Source organism: Phaethon aethereus (genome assembly GCF_964289735.1).
Source record: "Phaethon aethereus genome assembly, chromosome: 8".
Taxonomy (NCBI): Eukaryota; Metazoa; Chordata; class Aves; order Phaethontiformes; family Phaethontidae; genus Phaethon; species Phaethon aethereus.
This window is the reverse complement of record NC_138584.1, coordinates 15,374,855-15,399,364: the sequence shown is the minus strand read 5'-3', so window position 1 is coordinate 15,399,364 and position 24,510 is coordinate 15,374,855. Positions and strand designations below refer to the sequence as shown.

At 37.3% G+C, this 24,510-nt stretch overlaps 1 protein-coding gene across 2 annotated transcripts in view; it reads right to left on the bottom strand.

Annotated features, from left to right (window-relative positions):
* The window catches only part of DPYD (dihydropyrimidine dehydrogenase), a gene marked incomplete at both ends in the record, with an annotated part of 369,496 nt that overhangs the window by 159,243 nt on the left and 185,743 nt on the right, over positions 1-24,510 (bottom strand). For both annotated transcript variants that reach the window (XM_082002991.1, XM_082002992.1), the window contains 2 exons: positions 14,849-15,064; positions 22,413-22,597. In XM_082002991.1, coding sequence (XP_081859117.1) covers positions 14,849-15,064; positions 22,413-22,597 — 401 coding nt within the window. The remainder of the gene's footprint in view (positions 1-14,848; positions 15,065-22,412; positions 22,598-24,510) is intronic.

Below are 24,510 nucleotides of genomic sequence, written 5' to 3'. Positions count from 1 at the left end.
GAAGAGGCATGGTGGGAATGTGAACCCTTGAACCTAACTGAAGCAAGATACACATGGAGGATGTCTGACACAGAAGCAAGTCTCTCCTCTGCATGAATTCAACCGTCAGACGGATTCTTAGCAGAGCTTGAAATCTGTCAGTCTCTTTCTGTAGAAACTGTTATCTTTTGGTAATTTAAACCTCATTAAATCCTTGCACTCTCTGGCACTGATTTTTTTAATTGTATTAAAGGAGGAATGCAAGAAACAAAAAAAAACAACCTAAAAGGCAATTAAATAAACATCAAAAGACAGAGCTTATGTATCTACAGGTATGCAACTCCCAACACACACCGAAAGCAATTTTTTTTAGGGTAGCAAAGCATCACTTTTAGTACTGAAGAGAGGGGCATAAGAAAGAAGGCATAAGATTTATGGTCTTCGGTTTATAGTTTTAATACTTTACTCTGAAATACATTTTTACTCTCTTTCATATATTTTTAGACTCTTCTCCAACTATAGTGTTAGAACAGAAAAGAAAATGTAAGTGATATTATGAGAGTAAAGTTGCTCAAGTAAAGAAAACTATGTATTTGTCTACATGCAGTTTTATTGTAAAGTGAAGATTAAGTTTGCATTTCCAGGTTAAACTTCCTGTTTCTAGAAAAAAATGATAATATACTCTTATGAATTTTCTGGATGATAGGTTTGTTCCATTTTAACCCAAGATAAATGCAGATTCTTAGCCTGGAATAAGAAATGGCAAAAGTATAAACATTTAAAAAATGTGATACTCAAAAATGCATAACCCAAAAATTTGGACATGGACTCCAATATTCTGCTCTCCTTAAAGGCACAAAACCTTTCTGGATATCAAACATAAAAGTCCATAAGTGTAAGCAAGGAAATTCACCTGAGATTAAACATATACAGAATATAGGAAGATAAGATTTTGTTTATATATGTGTTTGAGATCTGCATTTCCTTCACGTGAAACTACCTATTCCAGGTACTCCTGGCAGCCTTTAAAATATACCTCCTACACAACAGCAGCAATCAACTGACCTTCCGAGAACTCTGCTCTTGGCAGCAACATAAACTTAACAGAGTAATGAAAAAAACCAGTAGCAACGAGAAACCCAATATTCACCCTTTCCTCAATTCTTGCAAAGTTAAGGAGGAAAAACAAGCTCTTCAAGTTTGTGCTGGAGTTAAGAGACTCAGCCTGTTACAGATCACCCCAGGGCAAGCGCTCCAAAGCATATGCAACAACGGCATTCAGATGAACTGCCAGCATCTCCTTCCCCTCCATCCCAGTGGACCCAAACAGCCAGTACAGTCCGGGCGCGTTTTTAGTTCCCCAATGAGGCACTTTGTGGTGTTCAAGCTGTGAAGTTTGTCACCACTGACAATATTAGGATAGATTTAAAACTCGGTCCCACATAGCATGCACTGGCAGTAGGTTAATCTTGAAATATAAAGCATGGATACTCTTAGCAAGGCCTGCATTCAGAAAATAAAAGGGGTGTAGGCTTCTGGCTCTTATCTGCTGTTGCAGCTACAGCCTGGAATGGAACTACATCCCTCAGCTGGAAGGACTGATAATTCTCTTGCTGTAGCCTCTGGATGTTTCCTCTAACGATCCCAGCATTACTCCTATCTTGTCTGGATTGACTTTTGCTCAGCATGCTCTCAACCATGCCCCAGTCTCCCACAAACACTGAATAATGCAATCAACTGCTCAAGCTAAATCAGCCGAGAGTTATAAAGCTGAGTTTCGACATATTGAAAACACTTCAATCAATGTCACTTTACTAAACCTTCTCTATGCCTTGATATACACATTAAATAAAAGGGTGGCAAACAGGAACCCTCCTGAACTGCACAGGGAGAGAACCATTGCAGGCAATAAACTGGAACATAACACCGACAAGGCGCTGACAACAGGCTCCTCTGACTCCATTGTTTAAGCATGAGGTTTGAAACCGGATCATGAAGACGCTTTGGAAAAGAATGCGTTAGGGACATTTGGGAAATGCTTCCATTTTTGATCAAGTCCACAATAAAGCATAGATATATGGTAAGATACAGCTACAACTGCATATGAAAGTATTAATACAGTTTTAAAAAAACATGATTGCTCAAAAAAGTTGGCAACTGATGCTGTTTAGCAGCAGCACTATTGCCACACAATTTTTTGTTATTACAGGTTTTGATGTTGCAATAGGGCTTTACATACATGCATTTACTATACCATGTGAATTACCAGAAACATCTCTTTTCTATGTTTGTGTGATTTATTAAATCATAAATCATAACAGCATGTGCCAGAAATTCCTTTTGAAGGACATAATAGGGTAACAATTATCCTCTGAACTCCCTTCTCTGTCTTCAGAGAATAAAATGCATTAGCAATGTATCCGTTTGCCGCCCCATGGTAGAAAATGAAAGCAAGTGTGATGGTTGCACTGTATGCTTTCAGTTACTGCGGTTGGCTGGTAAAGTGAGCTTTGTTCCTGAATGTGCTGTCAGAGACAAAAAGCATAATTTCTCCAATATTTTTAAGGAATAATCCTTAAAAAACAGTAAGGAAAAATGAATTGAAGAGGTTTGGTTTTGCACATGTGCAGAGGGATATGGAAAAACATATGTAAATATAAAATGTAAATTTAAATTATATTTTATTTGAAAGAAAATTAGGTACATAAGGCCTCCTTGTATGGTTTTGACTTGAAGCAACGAATTACACTTTTTTCATCCTATGCAACAATTCACAGGATCTGATGCAGGGGAATCATAGCATTTTATTCCATGCATACATATATACATAGAGGAGCAACATTAAAAGTATTGTTATAATCCCCTCAGAGAAGATTTAAGGCCTTCTAGATCAGCCTGTTAGCGTTTGGAGTCCCATGGCTGATGACTGGCACAGTGAGAATGCTCTTAGCGTACCATGATTTTGCGCAATTATTTTTGAAGGAAAAATCATAAACAAAAATTCACAGCGTAAAAGGTGCCTCATAATGGCATTATTAACTGTGCAGGTGCAGGGAGGTAGAAGCAGCAAGGTCACAGGATAAAAATGGCTTCATTAATTCAAAGAAGGTATAATTTACTCCCTGAAAATTTTATGTATTTTTAAAAATCTATTTCTATAGGAGAAGAAACTTTTGTGGTATAAGTTAAAATGAAAAAAATAAAATCAAGTCAACAATTTCAGCAGCAATCCAGATCTGGAATTCACTCTGTTTTCTTTTTTGTTCCAGGAAGACACTGTGCCCAACACACATATTGCAAATGCTAAAAAGTAAAAAGATGGGGATCACTGAAACAATGTGTAATTTCCAAGAGTGAAAGTGGGTATTAAGCTTCACTTAGCTCAAGTGACATCAAAACACTCTTAATAAATAAATACATATATGCATACTGTCTTCAGTTTAGCTCATGATATACAAAAGCGCTATTTTTTTTCTTAGATTTTACTGATACATAGCTCAAAATTAAATGTCTGCATCAGGTAAAGACCCAATCCTGTATTGTGCTATGCTGATTCTGCAGGAAGTTTACATTTGTAATTAACTTTAAGGAAGTGCACATGCCACATTATTTTACTGAATTACAGATTTAAATCACAGAGAATTGATGCTTTGCTGAATTGGTGTCTGTCCTCTTGTACTGTCCAGGTTCTCACGCATTAATACTCCAAACAGTTTCCATTGGCTTTGGGTCAGAATTTGGAATCTAGATACTTCCATTAATCATATTATAGTTATTCATAGTGCATACACATTTAATTCAGAGCATCATTATGACCTGTTCATACTCTGTCACATCTAGGGATGGACACAATGCCTAATAAGGATTCAGAATACCATATATGATGGTTATGATGGCTGGCGAGCATCCTTATTAACAGCTATACTCTTTCAACATCAACATACAAATAGAGTATCCTGGGAAACAATATCATTTTGTGACACCACCTAACAGATCACAATACAATAATCACTGCCATGCCAAATTGCAGTTTGGTGAAATTCTTTACATGAGAATTTGATACTCTGTGTTTACCTAAGGTCCAAATTCTGACTAAAATATGAGAAAAGCACGTCACTGCTTTTCTAATATTACACGTTTAAACCTTATTTACAGCTTCCAGTAGCTTTCAGCTAAATTTCTCACTGCACCCGCTGCCACGTAGCTGAAGAAGGCTAACAAACCCCTCAGTGTTCGCATGACAACCTTTGTGCAAACGCATCCTTATTCTGTCATCTACTGGCAGCGTGCTTCCCAGTCATGTTCTCTGCCAGTCCTTACCAGTTTGCCAATTACACAAGCTGCTTCCCAGACATCAGACAAAAATTCCACAAGACTGCTGTGCAAGCGTACCCTAATTAACCATCAGCTTAATTAGACAATTTACTGTGTAATTAGCAGGCAATTAGTCAACACCTCTCAGATCTTATTGACTGCTGTGACAGCCTTCTTTAGTCTACACATTCCCATACGCTTCCACGACCATGATCCCAGTCCCATCCCATATGACAGCAACCCTTGCAAGAGAAGGGAAATCATATTACATAACAAGGGAAGAGGGAGAAAAATCAATATATAGCCTGTTCATTTATTGAACTGTCTTCTAGCCAAGACTTTCTTTTTTCTAGCAATAGAAGGTCAGCTGCTAATGAAAAACCATCCAGATATAACATTAGCTTACATCTTTTTCATATGTAACATGTTTTAGGATTTTTTTTTTTTTTAACTTTTCTACTCCACTTAATTATCAGAGAAGTCAGGCAAATGGAAGTTAAGGAAAAAGTAAACTTACTTACATATTGTTGGTTTAAGTATATGGCCAAGAACAGTGAAAAGGGGCTGACAGCTGCTTTCGAAACCTATAGCTAGCGTTGTAATTAACTGCTTCATAGTCCAAAATGCACCAGTCAACACTATAATAATTCAATGACATTAGTGTAACTCAGTAGAAATAATTTTTTGAAGTAGTATGAAATTGTCCACATAAATCTAAAGTTGTATGCCCTTATAATACATGATGTGAGAATGTACAACTGAAGACTATCATAATGTGTATATTAAGGTAATATTAAAAATGTGTGTTCCTTTTTCCTTTTTCTATATGGGCCAAAAATTGGACTTTGCAGTTAGCTGTGACAAGAGCATTTTGGATAACTCTTAAAGTAGTAATTCCGAAGTTCATGGGATGGACACACTTGTCTCCTGCTGCAATTAACTCCAGAAGATTTATTCACAAAAATCCTACGCCTTCTGACTGAAGGATGGCGTTCTATAACACCACAATCTTTATTACAGTAGACATTCACATTATTATATATCTCAAATAATTGTGAGAAATGTTATTCAGAATGCACTCACATACATATTTGCATTAGTAAAAGGTATTTTAACATAAGAACCTATCAGTTTTTTTTAAACATATGGGACTTCATTCTGCTTTTGCAACAATGTCAATCAGGAGTAAATGCAATTATATCACCATGAGATTAAAAAATCAGCTCTTTGCTTTCTTAACTTCTTGTGTGGGCAAATCAGATGTTAAACACAGCCCTACCGGTTTCATTTACCAAGGGAGAACTCAAGACCTGAGATAACTCCAGCATTTAGAAGAAGCATGTTGCCTTTACATAAAAGCTACATTGGTATAACCAAAAATCCCTTGAAAAATGATTAAGCTAAAACCCTGTAAACCCGTGTGTGGAAACATATGCCAGTATAGAGCTAGTTATATCATTTCAGCTTCTGTCTGCAAACTTTTTAACACAAGCTATACACCACTACATGTATGCTTGACATTGATTTAAGAGTGCCCATGTAGAGTCAATTTGCAACCACATTTCTGCAAACATGTTGCAAGGCTGCAATGGTCCAACCCAGAATCTTTGGGCAATGATGATGCTTCAGCTCTCTTATGTTTTTCTTGGTGGAGATGGGGCCAAGTGCTCATCCAACAGCAGGGCTGCCATTTAACATGAACAGCTGAAGCAAGAAACAACTAGCTGGTGCCTGGGGAGAAGGCATGGTGCTGGAAGCATGTCTTCCCCAACATCTTTGCAGCTTGATAATGTTAGTATGGTGGATGTGGGGTCCCAAAGTGTCACCTAGACTCTTGCAGAAGCCAACATTTGACCACAGCTATCTACTTCATGTATGGGTTCTGAATGTAGACCTCAGCAAAGATGCTGAAGTGTAAATTAGAGAAACTGAAGCATAAAGACCATTCTTCTTTTATACCACTTCAGTGTCTCACTAGACCTACTGAAGTATGTATTGCATTCCGGATTTTCTTACAATTAGAACGTGGAAATGAGGGAAAAACTCAAGCTCTGCCACATGCATTTAACCAAATGCGGAGGGGGAGAAGTTAATAACTTGACAGGAGGTAAACTTCTGAATTCTATAATGGCAAAATAAATTATTTTTTTTTCCCTGAAAGTCTGTGGTTATCTATTAAAGTGCACCATGACAATCCAAAAAAATAGGGAAGTTTATGTCATTTATGCTAATAAAAGTCCAAAATGTTAAATACGGACTTATGCTGTGATTCTCTTGGATAGGCATTTTTAAAACATAACTATTAAGTATACTACAACTTTTCCTAATAAATTATTAAATACATTAATGCCACTTAAGAAAGTTATATGCAGTCAGTTGTTTTGAAGAAAGCAAAATACTAAAAAGAGTCTGCAACAAATTTGAATTGAGAATGAAACTTAAGTGTGAAAATTCTAAATCTCAGAATTACACTTGGCCATTTCTAGCTTACATTGAAACTGCCTTTTTAGCTGAATTCCTTTCTGACGCAAGATTATTCGAGGTATTGCCAAGATTACCAACCAACAACCTTCCAAGGGCATACAGCACAACTACAGAAAATGATACCTGAATGATATTTTACACACGTATGTTATATATTTGCTTTTTAGAATCTTGTTTATTCAGGATTTGATATTAAAAAATGTTGAGTACTTCAGATACTGCCATCAGGAGCTGCAGATCTCAGCAGTTTTGGAAAATCATGCATGTGTGCTCTCTTTCACTCTCTCTCTTTTGTTAAATATTAGCAGATATTTTCAGAAGAATGAGATAAATAAAGCAAAGGTAGTAAAGAGGAAAACAGCTTCTTCAACATAAAAAGAAATACTGTTTAGATTTTTAGCCAACTGTGAAGTTTGCATCCATTTTGTTTGACTGATTGGCTAAGAGTTGCACTATGAATAGAAATCACATCTTCTCCTAAGTACTGGTCACTTCCAGAACACCACATACTTTTGGCAGCTATCTTTTATAGAAAGACCTATGTAGCAAAAATACTCAGTATTGCAATCTTTATGCTCTTCCGAATTTCACTGGAACTGCTCCTCAGTTATGCCACATTAAGAGCACAATGAGTTTCGTTAAAATATGCAACAGTTTTCAGATTAAAAACTACCTAAAAGGCTGTTTTACAAGTCTTTATATATGCTGCCTAAAGTATTCAAGCTTAAGGTTAATGATCAAAATTACACTTTGTATATGTTAGTGCACTGTTGCCCTAGTGTTTTAAACCATTGGCTTCAGAAGAAGAAGACATGAAAAAGAAACGATCTCTAAATACTCTGTAAAAGACAAAAAGATGAATTGAAAACAAATCCTTAAACAACTACATAATTGAGGAACCTGTCGCCTACTAAGAACCAGTTTTGCACGAGTTTTACCTTGGATGGCCAGCCTTGTGTGCAGCTTTGAGGAAGATAGGTCATTGCTGGCTTAAAGACTCTATGGAACTTAAGAATTGAGCTCATGAACCATAAGACACAAAAGTTACAGCCAAGCTTACTCTGCTCCTTGAGGGTGAATGGAAGGAAAAGAGAAAACATGGAAAGCAACTTGCTGATCCTCTGTTTGTAAAAATCTGTTCTTTAGCACGGATGAGGTTTACTGACTCAATGCTCACACTCCTGCATGCAGATCCCTCTTTGCCTTTCACTGGTGAGTTGTCACAATGTGCTCCACGCCTTGAGATAACAGACTCCTCCATGAGAGATGCTGTGCTGTGGCTCTCATTGCAGAAGAAATGCAGCATTTCTGTGACATTTAATGCTACAGGAAGAGTAGAACTAAACATTTGCCCAGAGGTTTAATTTTTATCATGAACTTTGTAAAAGTTTTTAATTTCTAAAGTAATAAATACAAAGAGAGAGACTTTTTACAAATAGTTGTTAGACTCTTGCTTTAAAAATGCAGTTCATGACCTTCAACATTCAAAGTATTAATTGGCCAAAATAACCAGACTTACTAATGGTAAAAACAGATTACTAAAATGGTCCAAACTACCTCACTTGCAATTTCATTGGTGTCAAGAAGCACGCCTGCAACAACTTAAGGTGTACATCTACTTGGTGCAGGCTTCAGCTGTGGTAGGAAGGGACTTGGCTTATCAATAATGACTTGGTTAAAGCTCTCAGTCCTGGACTCTTTGGCCTCTCTGCTTTCACTGCAGTTTTCAAGCTCTGCTACATGTCTCTGGACTGGGATTCCTCCAGGCTGAAGATGTGCCAAACCCCTACAGCCCCAGGTGTATGCATTGAGGAGAAAGAATAGTCAAACACAGTCCTCTCCAGTTCCTCAGACAGCAATTTTGAAGCTATTAAAGTTATCAGCATTTAAAGAGAGCCTCCATTCTTCTTTTCTGGATTGGGGTGGAGTGAAACTAAGTAGAAGTGAGATCTGGCCCTAAAGTTGAGCGTATCAGAGAAATACTTCTTCTTGAGGAAAAAGGAAGAAAACCTGTTTTCCTGCCACTTACTCAGATTCACAGAATGATTTGTTCCTTTTTTGTAGCCAAATAACACATTTTCTGTATAAAAATATTCAGGTGAAATACAATGTTGTAGCTACAGCATTTTAAAAACTAATAATTACATTCTATCTCATTTCCCTAGAAATGTCTTTTACCTCCCCTGTTAAACTTTGCTAATTTTATACAGTGATCTCTAAGAAAGTAAAAACTGGGGAACAATAAAGCTGTTCTTTCTTATTAAAATTCTTTCAGAAATATGGAACAAAATAAAGCATGTAAAGAACTCGTAAGAATATTAAGAACAATAATCATCATTTTAACAATTGTAAAAACAAAATATAATTCAACTCACAGAGCTTTGTATGCTAAGGAATACTGTAAAATGCCCATTTTTCTGTAAAAATGTAGTTAAAAGTTGTCTGATGCTATTTAGTAGAAAGGCAAACAGTCCTTTTTATATTTGACATTAATAATCTGATTATTTGTCTCCCCAAAGAAAGCCCATACAGCTTACATACAGACCACACAATAAAGAATAGTAATATTTCTGTTTACTGAGATATCAAGTGGCATTTCGTTGCAAGTCAATGGTCTATCTTTGCTACAGCATACTAGACCTCAATCTGGCATCCACAAATGTCAAGAGTATAAAAAAAAATATTATAGGATGGAAATCAAAAGCATGTTCTAAATTCCTAAAAAACAAAACAAAGTTCACCTAAACATATTTGCTGCAGAAATCAGTACAATATTCAGCTGTCAATCTTGAAAAACAATGAGGGAACAATGCTGTCAGTAGGACAGGATAATAACATTTCAAGCAGATGTTCAGGCAGGGCTCTAATTCTCACTGAACTCCCTTGGTAAGCATTTAATTTCTTTATCATATGCAAGCTAGGCAAATTGTACTTCATCAAAACTGTATTGTGAAATATTAATATTTCATATTATAGCAAAACTCCATAGAATAACCTTTGTCATATTAAGAACATCAGAATTTCAAATGTCATGGTTCTGCATTTTAATGCATCTTAAATAGCTTTTTGGCTTGGCACCATAAATTATAACTAGTTTAATCTAAATTACTATGCTGTAATATCATACAAAAATATACATTCTATAATACAGATTCACTTCTGTGAAATACTAATGTTATGGAAAACAATGTGTCATTGTACCACGATTTTTTACCACCTTCAATTATGAAGCAAGGTGCACACAGTGCAAATGTACAGAGAGAGAACTAGTTGGAGCCTGAATATGTATATTTGTATATTGTAATAACAGCACATAGAAATGCAATATATCCTGGGTAAATTAATTGATTCTCTACCAGCAATTTTTTTAATTTAGAAATGGTTCTGTAAATATATAGTAAAATCTACACCAGTGAATTGTATAAACACATATTATGACTAGAAAGTTTTCTCCACTATGGTTTAGTTCAAATTCAATCTAATTGCAATTTTAGCTTTTTTTTTTTAATAATCCATGCAACTTGCTCCATATATAATGAAAAAAAATTAAAGATTAAAAATTAAGTTAGTCTGCATGTTGATTTCTGCTGGTTCTCATAATAAAGGCAACTGTTTCCACATTATTGAAAGTGACAGCATCACAAATCAATGCGTGTCACAACAGAATGTATCTGATTAATCAGAACTAAATTTTAGAAATGAAGGAAACATCTAAGAATCAAAGCAAACATTTCTGCTCTCCCAGTTGTTTTTTCCTGTTTCTAAGCAGCCCATACAATGCAACGAGAACAACAAAGCCTGAATTCAGTTGCGAAACAAAATTTCTGCTATAAACTTCTCATTGTGGTAATGGATATAATATAGAGATGTGCACACTTTGTATAAACTCTGACTTATTTTGACATTATGTTTATACAAACTTTCTGATTACAGGCTTTAATGCAAATTTTGTGTACTAAACAATACTCACTAATAAATTCTAAGTAAGTAAACCAGCTCAGTATAATGCTTCTACTAAAAAACTCCCACCCACAGTTATTTATTTAATTGATGCAGTATCTCTCATTCTGCCGGTAGTCTTCTGTTCATCTAAGCTCTGAAAGAGGTAATAATTGGTATTCATTTATTGTGGATTCTATGATATGCAGCTCCCCCATTTCTCATCAATAGCTTGCCAACAGAATTTACAAATAATATGATGCGGCACAGAGTTATCTGAATAAGATAGAAACAGTATTTGAACCAACAGAGCAATGAGCTATTGATCCTGCAGTCAAAAAGGGAAGACATGAATGTAGGAAAAGGTGTGTGAATGGGCATTTTTATTCTGCTACCATTTGTCTTTCCTAGTGGTAGTCCATTTTAAAAGCAGTTATCCTCATTTCTGCAAGAAATCAAATCTACTTGATACTAAAGCAGCTGTGCAAAGATGTTTAATTTGTTAAATAAAACTCTACAAGTCACTACCCCCCTCAACAGATACCTACAGACACATCAGGTACAGTACGCTATAATTAGTATTTGTATTATGCCATAATATCCAGTACCTTCTAAAGTATTTAGAGTGCAGTATACTTAAACATTACGAAGGAATTTCAGCTATTTCTTATGTTAGCTTTTTTATGTTTCAACAATAGTACAGTAGTATGCAAGAACAAACTTTTGCTGAATCACTCAGAGTTTAAATCCTCACCCTACAAACAGAAAATGCTACACAGGTTGTCAGGAAGGCAATTATGCAGCAAAGCATGTGGGTGTTTGAAAAGGGAGTGAGCACGGCACGAAACAGTTAGTGCTATGCTAAGTCCCCCTGTGGCAACATGTGATGCTTTCAAGGTGAGGCCAAGACAGATGAGGGTTGGGAGGACCGTGGGAGTAAATTATGGTCCAGGGAGTGGAACTGCAGCATCAACAGTTTCCCTATACCAGAAAGTATGGCCTCTCATGGGCTGCAGGGATCCCTAGCCTGGCATTTTAGAACAGTTTTCTGTCCTAGGTAGTGAAAGAGGGAAAACGAGAAGTTCATTTGAAATGAATCCTCTGTCTTATGAGGATCACAGCTCTCCAGCCTGAGTCCTGTTTTCTCTCTGTCCATGGATCTCCTTCCTCCAAGATTTATCCTGTTTCTCTCTGATCTTATTCCATCACACGGCGGTTAATGCAAGGAAATCTGCAGTTAGGCTGTATATGCTTTTCACTAGCTGTATGGCACTCAAATTTAGCCTGCATCAGTCACTTTGTGCCAAAGGATGCCCATGGTCAATAGGGAAGTCACTGGTTTCCCTGTCAGCGACTGAACACAGTGGTGAATTCAGTAATCGGCTCTGGAAAAGGGAGCATTTCTCCTGCTGCTAAGCTCCCCATTGCCACAGCAGCAGTTTACTCTTGGCCTTCAGCTACTGCAGATAAGGAAACCCACAAGTTAAACCTAACCGGGACAGATAAAAATGAGGAGACGAGATGGATGAACACATAATCCTGCTTGTTATTGCATACAACCAAGGCTGAAGTGGAGGAGCTTCAGCTGCCAAAAACCTAGCGAGCTCCCTTCCTCCCAGAAGCTGTTCCACTCTTGGGAACTGTACTGTCTGAGAAGCAGCTCTGCCTCCTCCCACTGACTCTACAGGTTTAGATCAGGAAATCTTTGTTCCTGGTCCTGCTACGCATTTTAGCTGTGACTAGCGGGGCAGGACAGCTCAGTCTGAAATTTCTACTTCCATAGGTACCACAGCCCAAGAGAGAATTCTGCTCCCTGCTGAACACTGCACAAGATTTATGTCTATACAATGTCTCTATATTATGCCTCTATAATCAGAAGATAAGTTTTAAAAATAATAAAGTTAGCACATTATGCCAACCTATAATCCAAACTCTCTACCAACTCCTTGATCTAGCATTAAGTCAACAAGAGCAGTCTTTGTGTAGTACTCATTGTTCACAGAAGAACTGCTGTACCTCATTGAGCTTTTCTTCCCATTTGAAATACTTATTTTTGTAGCATTAATTACCACGCTACTATTATACATAAAAGCAATTTTATCACTGCAGCACCTCACAGCCAAGCATCTCAAATCATGTCACAAATACTAAGCCTTAACACTTGTGGTAAGTGCACTACTGGGAAGAATACAATAGCAGAAAAACTGGGTAGTACTTGGGTGGAACACAGTCCTACTGCACACAGCAATACATGATTCAAGAGCTTAGGCACCAGAGAAAGACTACTGTCTCCTACGGAACTTTAGAAGAAAGGTTAGATAGAAATAATGATCACTGGACTAGAACTGAACCAAAGCACTTTTCTGAACTTTTTATCTTTAAAATAAATACTACCTGCAATATTTTGCATCTTATTGCAACAGATATTAAAAAATTGTGGTTTATAACTGATTAAGATACTTGCTTTTAGAAATCCTCTCACTTGAAAGATCTCCATCCAAGTCACACCTCCAGAGTATGGCATCCAGTGGAACACATTGCAGTCGCCATTTGAGAAATGACTCAGAGTCTGCTGCTTAGTGGAGTACCAACCTCACTTCCTACAACATGCATGTCTTTTCTCCTGAACTCCCACCCAAGCTGGAACTGAGCCAGTGCCTGTTTAGCTCTTGAGATACATAGTAATCAACGTACAGTCTGGCAGGACTGCGAGCATACCAGCAATAAAACTGATAAATAAATAAATCTCAGTACTTGCTATGAGTTGCTTTTAGCCTAGGCACTGAATAATTACAGCTGACGGTATGTTATACACATAAGTCAGTTGTAAACATACTTAAATGACATTTACGTCCTAAAAAGCGTTTTAACAAGAAACCCTGTGAAGTAGATTGGAATCTCCATAGCAATCCAGACAAACACTTCCTTCCTTAGGGCTGCTTCAGGTGAAAGTGACAGTAGAAGCCAGTCTGCCATATTTTACAGCATACTGTAGTAATACAGCACTTTGTCCTTAGACCTTCCTCATATTAGAGAGCCACCCTCTATAGTTAATTCACTTATGGTACTTCCCCACAGATGTAGAGGTGGCAATGCAACAAAACCACCTTTTTTCTCCTGATAAGGTCTCCATCCACCAGTACACTTTTAAATCCCATCTCTGAACCAAGAATAAAAGCTCCTTGTTTCCAAATTCATCTCAAAAAGCTCTCTTCAGCCTACGCTGCTGTTTGTCACACATTACCGTTATTCACACTGCTACTCAGGACTATACCAAAGGATTTACCTTTGATCCTCTTCCTCTCCTCACAAGACAAACTGTATCTACATCCCTGTCCAAACCCTGTTTCTTTTTTCTGCAACACATTTATCAAAACTGTTGTTTTCTTTCACTCTCTGAACTTCTTGCTACATCTCATTTTGCCATTTTGAATGTACTAACAGGAAACCCATCCTGAATGCAATTCTCAGGTCAAACAAGCAATTACACATTTTAAATCTACACAAAATGCTTTATTTTAGGTACTACACTGTCGTACACTTCAAGACTTAATTCTAACTCCTTCCTCTTCCACTACCTGTTACTGAAGGTTTATGTCACTGTACTTACAAACCTCCAGCACAACTACTCTTCTCTTCATAGGCTTGTTTTATGTTACCTCCATCATTCTCTTCCACTACCCACCCAGCCTCAAGCTTACACTCACATTATCACATTGCAACCACAGCTCAATTTCAATGGCTTGTCTTGGCACTCTTTGGCACAGAAGTCGCCTTTCATGAGTTGCTTGATAAAGCTGTTACTCATTCTCTTTGCATTCTGATCACTCACAGAAAAAATTCTCACTCCAATATTTAAAAAAAAAAGACTATTACCCTTACTAGTTGGCTAATATTAAAAGATTGGGAAATAAAAGGGAAGGATGTAACAGCAAACAAAACCAGAAATTGTGCCAGCTTTACACTGCATTGTTGGAAACTCACAGACTAGTTGACCTACACAATGTACCATACCCTTCCCTGTTATCTTTATTCTAGCTGGATTTAATAGTGCCGTTCCCAAAAGATTCAGATTTTTCAAATATACAAAGAAATGGTTACATGCTAAATACACTTGAAAATCTTTCCTTACCTTATTCAGGGAGAATGTTTTAGTGACAGCAAAGCCCCATCCAGCTTCAAAAGCTCTTCGAATCATTGAAGAACTAGTAGTAGGGGTTGCACTGGCAAGGCCAAAAGGATTTGGAAACTTCAGTCCAGCCATTTCTACACTGGTGTCTACTAAATCGATAGGAGTACAGAAGAGTGGCAGTTCTGGAAGAGTAGAAACTGCAACACCATGCAAGGACTGTAAAAAAGAAACAAAAATCACATAAATTTTTGCTGATTCATTTTTATATAATTTAATATTAATTCTGATAAGGGAATAATTCATATGGAATAACCAAAAGTTTAAGTATTCTATTATGTATTCAGACTTGCAAATCAGCAAAACATGCAAACACTTGCACATATAATATCTTCTGTCCAAATAGGTATTTGGACATATATAGACATTGGTCCAAATATTCACGCTGAAACATTATGCCATGCTGGAAATAACTGAACAATAATAATAATGAAACAGTTATTTCACAGCCTGTACTGCTAGCCTGGGTAAGTCCAAAGGTTTGTTCAGCCATTCGGAACAGCCAGTTCTGTTCCCTACAGCAGTCAGCAAGCAGTGAGATTGAAACAAAAACCTGGGGTATGCGTAGACAGACCCCTTCTAGTTTTCTTTCCCAGATGCCAATCTATAGAATGTGTATGGACTTGTATAAATTAGGGAAGGCATTCATGTGCAGGATCACTTGGCCCTAATTCAATGTATTTTGAACTCCTGCACCTTTTTTCCCCCCCTTTTAAAGATTGTATCTAGCCTATGCAATGGGATACATATCAATATATGCAAAACAATCATTGTTTTAATATTTAATTGTATTAATATGAATACATTAAGGGTGACAAAAATTAGACTCTGATTTGGGATCAAAGAATAACATACACATTATGACTGTGGCACCACAGTTACTTTTGTTTTCATTTTAAAGACAGCCTTTTCTCTGGAGAGTCAGTGAAAAGCTTTCCATGTAAATGTTGCATCTAATACTGTTAAAAACTGTAGAGAGAAAAATCTTTTTCCATGTATGGATACTGAACAGCATCCTAATCAGGTTGTGGTAGGTAGAATTCAAAATCTTTGCTCACTCAGATGGTTGACTTAATAAAATCACAAAAAAATAAAGCAGGAATTGCTAACACAGAGAAGCCCTACATAGTCTGTGTTTCGAGTAAGTCCCAGCATAAGATCACATCAGTTTCTTCTATCCTTGAAATGAAGATTTCTTCAGCAGGACAAAAAGAACCACTACAGGAGGTCTGGGGAAGATTTCCTGTAACAAAGTAAAAACCTCAGCCATTTACAAATTGCTGCTTTTTGGGTTGTTTTTCTTTTTGTTTTGTTGGTTTTTTTTTAAGGAACGTATTTACCCCATTTTTACCTGTGAAAACTAATAAGCATGGATGGGGTGAGGGGCTTTTTGTTTGTTTTAGTGCCTTTTGTTTCCTAGGCTGGATTCATGTCTCAGATTCTGACCCCAGATTTTTGATTCCTTGGACAGAGAGGATACATTTGGGGGCCAAATTTTCTGATGGCTTAAAAGCACTGAAAACAGTGGAATTGCTGTAGCCTGACTGATGTAAATCTGAATCCGTCCTTAATGGTGGACATCTTGAGAGAAGCTAATTTTTAGAAATCCCTAACACATGGGACCAAACTCCCTCCAGCATCACCACCTCTCCCAGCTAGCAGCCAACGCAGCCACACTTTACAAAAAGCCAGACATCCTCCATTTCCTCCCTCCTGAATGCTCACTGCTTCCTGCATGTCATACTCCATAGGGCTGTTTTCCTACATCAGAAGAATCTGAGTTCTTAGAAGACCAAACAGCCTGGCACTCTACATCTCAAAAGCTTTTGTTAACTGACAAACCAAAGAATGAGAGAAGAGAAGGGAGAGGGGAGAGGGGATTGTCTTTTGATTATTTTGGGTTGATTTCATCCTTTTAATTTTATTTTTAGTCTTCCTCAACTAAAATTTCAATGGCAGAATGTTGTTTGCAATGCCAAAACAGAACTTCCTGGATCACATGATTGAAACTAAAGTTTTTTAAAAATATTAGCACTTTTTGTCTCCTACATACTTGGAAGTGGGAAAATCTGCTGAAACCAACACAGATATACTGAACTCTTACAGTCAACTCTTTGATTTTGATTCTGTAAGAATGACGGCAAAGACAGACTTACGGAAAGGTTTTTGGCCAATTCCATGTGAGCAATAAACCCAATTTTCCATTTTGAAAGCAGTTATTTGTTAATTCATTTCCTATCCAAAATTGCTCAAATGTTCCCTGTAAGTATATTTCAGTCTGTGGATTGCTCATGAACTATTCATTGCTTGTACACCTGTAAATATTGATTTCTATAGACAGACAGACAAAGTGCTTAATATGCAGCTTAAGTTACATTGTACAGTTTCTTTTCCCGCTCTGGACAATTTAGTCTCCCAAGAGTTCTCATCTAAAATGAGTGTTGCTTGAAAGTGATTCTTAACTGGAGACCCCAAATGAGCTTTCTGTGATAAAATAGAAAATAAATCCTATACAAGACAAAAAAATAAAATCCACCAGAGCACTGAAAGACTTTTGAAACAGATAGTTGAATACACCCATGAAAAATAGGCCTTGCCTCCTGTATGCCATCATGCAAATTGGTCACAAGCCACTTCCCAAACCACATGCAAACATTCCTATTCTTCCTGCCATACTTCCCTCACAAAGAGCAAAACCACAAACAATCCACTCAGACACACTAAGCACCGAAAGATGTGCCTGATATTTTCTTAATGATGAGGTGACCCAGGTGGACATGGCAAGGGGAGGAGAAAAAAAGGTCTCAATGGAATAAACCAAGTCTTTAAAAGCACATGGGGTAGGATGCAGCTGAAGGTTTACTAGCCAGTGGCTATACATCCTCACAGATTTATCTCCCTCCTTCCTATCACTTCCCTTTTTGCTCTATTTATTTTTTGCTGTTTTTTCCTTTCAGCACAATGCTTATAAAAGAAATAAATTTACTAAGCCCCGATGTGTTGTTTTCTACAAAGAAAAACTTTTGGCAAACTAAAATGTTTTATAGCTTCCTGAAAGCAAAATCATCTTTATAATGAAGGATTTCCCTGACATTGCACAAACAAATAGGAAAAGCAAGCCTGCAGGCAATGGTTTTTTTACAATAACTCTTCCCTTGATTTTTAAAAATAGAGAACAAAAAGTCCTCTAATTTGATGCCAACTAGCTGAGCTAACAATATTGAGGTATTTACTGTTCCAGTCACGGCAATTTTTTGGGTACTGGAACAGGTTGGTGAAAAATCCCCGGCATGTTGCATGCAGTGGCCCTACCTTACTCTAACCAGGATATGCCTAGAGGCAAAAGCAGCACAGTCGGTAGTGCAGGGCTGAGAGACAGGAACTCAGCTGTAGACCTGATACAATTTGTGAAATTCATTTTCTTTAGACGGAGAAAATTCTTAACCACAGCGATATGGTCTAACTCCATTTTCAAGCCTTTAACAAAGATAGACTGTGAAAGTGAGTAGTTATATTACTGTTATTTTTCACAGAGAGCCTTCTCTACAAATCCTACTACCTGGAACAGTTTTCCTGAATACTTTCATCTCACTCCTGCTTTCTCTATTTTTAAGCCTGATCTTAAAACATATCTTTTCTTCCTTTCATGTGCTGCTTCTATCCTCTCTCTGATGATCCATTATTTAACTTTGTTAAATACGTGCAACTTGTTATATATGTTATTTATACAATCTCAGAATAGTTGTGGGAGGGATGCCTGGGGACCATCTAGTCCAACACCCTTGCTCAAAGTAGAATCAACTAGAGCATGTTATTTAGGGCTCTGTCCAGTTGGACAGAGATTTTCTAAGCTCTTTTCTGGCTTTCTGTTTCTGGAATAGACATATTGCTTAATCAGTGGCAAGCAACTAAAATACCAGGTTTCCTGCACTCACATTTATCCCACCTTTTTTGCAAATGGTGCTTTGTTAGTCATCTCCATGCTAGTGTTTCATATGTTGCTCTAGCTAAACAAAGGAACATTGTTTTTCCTTTGGTTATCCTGAAAAGAAGCAGACAACATAACCAATGGCTTCAAAGACAAGCTTCCTGGAAACCACTCATCTCTGGTGTTGACTATGAGATAGTAAGTTCACGCATGCTCAAGAAATATATGAGAATGGTCAACCTTCATAAAAGAATCAACAACTATACTCTTCAGATACAAAGCCCATAAATTTTTTGACAGCATAGATAAAGAAAAAAACCAGAAAATACACAATACTGGTTCAAAATAGCACAGTGATGTGCTCAAAGTTCATACTGAATAGCATCTTAGTGAAGTGTAATTTATATCAGTTGGGATCCAGCCCTCTATTCTTTAAGTGTATCATGTACATTTCAATGTAGGAAAAAGATAAAAGAAACTGTCCACACTGGGGAGATTACAGTAAAGAAAAAATAGATTTAAATAAAAGAAAACTTACTGTGAACAAAGAGGAAAAGTCACTTTTAAGAGGGATTTTAGTGAGAAGATGTCAGCTTGACAGCCACATATGGGAAAATGCTCCACAGGTAAGCATATGAATAGAGCAGGAGTGAAGCATCAAGGCTGATGTAGTGGTCCACGAAGAAAACACTGGAAGAATCGCGATGCAAACGCTGTCTTTGCTCTCAAAGCAGGCATAGAAAATTAGAATTTAGTCCTGCAATAACTGTGAATTACCCTGCATATAACTATTATATTATTAAATCCCACTCACTGATCAAAAGAAATGAGTGGTAACTGAGGCATAGAAGACAACACCAGTGTCTATTGCTTCTGCACAAGATAATAAAGTTGCTGTTGGACAAAAGTGAGGGCCATTACAACCCCCAAAACTAAATAAATCACCAAGGTTATTTTACAGAAATTTTTACATCTTTCGTGGAATAACAAAAAAGGTTGAATGCTGAAAAAATGTTGTGAATAGTAGATAGTTGCGTGAATTCAGCTGATTCTATTTGGATCTTTAATGACTTGCAAAGAATGGCTCTAGGAAGCCTGACTATATTTTCTAATATGTTTGACTACAACTATCCTTAGTTAGACTTTGACTGGTCATGTTTACAGAAACTAACCTGACACAGCTGCAGGCAACAATTTCTGAGATGAACCTATGCTTCATATAGTGGGAGGAATATGTTAAGAGAGGCAGGAGATATTTAGGCAACTAATGATGGAAAGTTTCCAGCATAAGAGCAGCCAAGAAGCTTCTGTAAATAACTCCCGGTTTTGAACATAAGGCATTTCTGCTGGAGAGTCCTTGAGACTGGATCTCATGCTTCACTTGACCATGTGCCAGAGCTTGCAATGATTGGAGTTTCAGGGCACATATCAGGCCCATCTGTTTGCTTAGCCTTTTGCCTGGAGTAGGTTGGGATACAAGCAGCGTGCCGTTCAAACAGTGCATTCTGCAAGTAGTCGGGATGGTGGTTTTGAGTTTCAGTCTACAATACGGTCTTGGGTTGGTTGAGAAATTCTATGAAATAGTTTTTATTTTGCTAAAGGCTGACTGCATTATTTATAGATCTTGGTGCTGAGATAGTTGGCAATTTTGGAAATGACTACCTATTCCTGTAACTAAAATGCAAATGAATAGATGGTATCAGTGTATTTATTTAAAATTTAATGTGTACTCAATTCAGACACTCAGGTCACAGGAAGGTTGCTTGCCTTAGAATCTCACAGTAGAAAGAAAATAAGGTAGGGTGTAAGTGTGTTTTTTCATTTGATATTGGAAGTTTCCAGAACACGGGGCTGTGAATTGAACATGCGCACACAGATGCGCACAAGGGTACACACATGCACATACCTACCCCTATAAATATCAGTCCTTCTCAAAACAACTTCTTTAAAAAACAAACTCTCCTCCAGTCACTAAAATGTCTACCAGGTCCAAACACTGGTGAAGGAATTGCCAAATTACAGTACTCTGCACCACAGCAACCAGATTTTACAAGGGCTGCACATCCAAATAAATGCCCCTGGGCAACCCATTCATCTAACAGCTGGAAAGGTGACACTTGACATTTGGAAACTTTCCTGTGAAGATTGCTGTAAGGCTTTCCCATTAGCTTCCTGGTGAGACTGTAAGGTCGAATAAGCTGCCTTGAAACCTGCAAAGGGTAACGAAAATGCTCTAATATCACAAGCCTGCTTGATTTAAAATTCTAATTCTCAAGCCATGACTATTCAGATTTTTTCCAAAGTATTCAATACATTCTGGGGGGGGGCCGGGGGGGGAAGCAAGCTTTGAGGAGGAAGTAACACGATAAAGGAGGGTTTTTAAGTGACACATATATTTCTAGAGGTTAAAGACAAAGGAGACAAAAAGGAGGCGATACCCCCCCACCTCCTATCACAGTTACCCAAATTCACTGTGCACTGAGAAATTAAGCAAGCAGGCCAGGGATTAAAGATGTTTCACACTCAGCATTTTCATAGGGTCTAAGAAGGCAGGGCACAAACAGTCCTTTAGAACAAGTGAGAAAAAATATGCACAGATACTAACAACAAGCTTTCAGTTGAAGTATTTTTAGAAAGTGAAATCAGACCCCAACAGCATGAAATTGCACAAACATGCAATCAGAGAGGCTTTGAGCAGATGGATGGGGGAGAAAGACATCGAGCTGTTACAGTCCCAAATTCAGTTGTTCAAATCTCTTTTTGTGGGAGAATGAATCATGTATCATGTTTCTAAAAAGTTCCTTGCACTATGAACACACTCTTTGTCAGCTGGTTCTCCACACACAGGCTGCATCTCCTGTCTCTACAGGTTCCTCTGCAGCTCCTCTAGACTTTGTGCTCTTTCTTTTACTAAAAAAATGAGAGCGAAGGTGCTCAGTCAGTAACACACAAGGAGCGCCGAAAGGGAACATGCAGTTACTAGGTTTTTCAGGTCTGTACCCCTTAAACTCACATTTCTCAGGTAAATTCTCCTTTGTATTATTTTCCTCTGTGTGTTCTTGTGTCCAGTTTATCAGCCTCATCAGAGCTAACTTTGGTTCAGGTGCAGATAATCTGACTGCTCTGTGAACTATTAGTACGCTTGCACTCTGAAAATACTAAAATTGTCTCCCCAGATAACATTGGTAGTATTTAATTTTTACTTCATGCACTATTGAGAGATTTTACTTTTTAATGGGCTCGCTTCCTTTCCCCAATTACCCAGTTAGGACTTCTACTTGCACTGTGTATTGTGCAGAAAAGCTTGCTACCCTTGAGTGGAATTCAGAGCTGGGGCCAAGAAAATGTTGGTTGGATTTTAGTGTTAAGGTAAGAAAGCTGGGTTCAACTACCCAAACTCAAATATGTAATCCAAGTTGAATGATCTATAACGTTCAAATCACCAGATAATCTATTTATTAGTTCCTCAAAACTTGTATTTTTAATCTAAAACACAGGGAAATTTTTTTAACAATCACAATAAAACTATCTAAAAGCAGATAGAAAAGGGAAAAGAGAAAAACAGTTTTAAAAAATCACCTGTATGTATCGGTGCATGTACCAGGAAGCTTGTTTTCCATCATTTACTGATTCCACTGTAGTGTTAGCAAGACCACCAATGTCACCCCCTGCAAAAACCCAGGGTTCACTTGTTTGCATAGTTTCCGGATCTACTTCAGGAAGACCCCATCTGTTAAACTTGATAGGTGCCATGGCCTCTCTGACTGTAATTAAAGTGAGCGACAAGTATGTTAATAGAAGAAACAAAAAAATGTTGCTAAATCTGTCGAATAGACACTGATAACAATTAGAAAAGCAGTTCCAAGTCCTAGTTCTTCCACTTAGTTAAATGTAAATTTACAGCAGAAATGAAAGTCCTTTTATACACATGAATGTTTTTGTTGAGCTAGTGGAGGTATGTAATTACTAATGGGACTCAGACAGAACAACATGCATTATGTACAACTGCAGTTTGGTAGTATCAGGAAAATAACCAGTTCCTGTGTGCCCGCAAAGCCAGACTTATGTACAAGATAAATGCACACAAGTGTCACAAGAAGTGACTGACTTGACACAGGCTCAAGAAATAATTGGTGCTAATGTTCTTCTGGTCACTCCCTGAGAGCACACTGCATATCCCAGAAGCTGGGATTCACAAAGTCATTCTCACTGGTATTATTCATCTCCCACAGAAAAAGTCCAGAACTTCTGAAAATCCTATTAATGAACAATATTAACAAAGGAAAAATTATTTTTCTCCCTTTCCTTCCCATAAGGGCATGATTTAAAAGCATCTTATATAAGAGTTCCTAAGGTCGTCACAATTTGGATCCGGTACCCAGGGCAACTGTGAGGCTGAACGGACCACCCCTTAGACCACCTGCAGAAAGTGCAGTTTGGTACTGCACTTACTATATCAACATGTTTTCCTCCTGAATAACCTATCAGGTTATTATAACCTCTCTTGTGCAACTTAATATGCAGCATACGATTTTTGAGGTTTAAAATGAAAAAATACTGTTTATGATGCAATTTCTAGAAATTCATTTAGATCTCTACAATTTACTTCTCCCATTTATTAACCCTCACATCATAAATGATACTCTGCTACTTTTTGACAGGTCATTATTAAACCTGACTGAAAATTTTCAGATGGAACATTTTCCCACCAGGAAATGTTATGCTATCAAAGTTTTGGCTTTGACAAAGTGTGTCGGTTTTAAAGAAATTTAGTTCTGAAAAAGATGTATTTCAATAAAGTCAAAACCATCCTGACTTAATATTTAAACTCAGAACATCCTGAAAGTAAGGCTCACTTTGAAGCTTGTTACGTATATTAAGAATAAAATCATAAAAACACAATCAAAATGAAATACTTACATGAAGACAATATCTTTTCTATCTTTATCACTGCAATTTCTTATGTTTTTTTAGAGCATGCATTAAGATATCTTAATTTTTTTCACATCAGTAAGCAGCACATAGAGGCATTCTGCACATGAACTATTACTGTCCTTAAAAATAATGTAGATGTGAAGCGATAAATACACATAAATGCTCAGAAAAGACTAAACTTGCTCTATAGTAACATGATTTTTATTATGCATTTTTAGATTATTTGAATTGCAAGGACACTTCAAAGTAGCTTCATGAAGAGAATCACTTTTTCAATAAATATTTTTAGCAAATGTTGATGGCATATATCAAAATGAGGGAGTTTTCTACAGCTTTGTCTACAGGAACTGAAGATTCTGCAATAAAATGCAGCTTAAAATTGCAATGTCCCTCAGGGACATGCCACTAGCAGATGCAGATTGCCAAGGTCAATTAAACTGATGTAGTTGTGCTGTCATATATGTAAAAGAAAAACCTGCCAGTTTAAGACAAGAATATTTCCCCAACAGGAGGGCAAAATCACAGTATTGCCCCAGTGCATGCCTGAGTATACAGCAAGATACATCTTTCTTGCACATCATCATGATGGAATTTTCTTCCCAGGCTCTGAATCTCCCTTCGCCTACAAATCACGTATTAGAAATGTATTTCGAAGTGGGGGCTGTGTATAATCCAGGGCAAAATAATAAAACAGGAGGCAAAGCACAGACATTGTCACCTACTTGTCCCACCTACGCTCTCT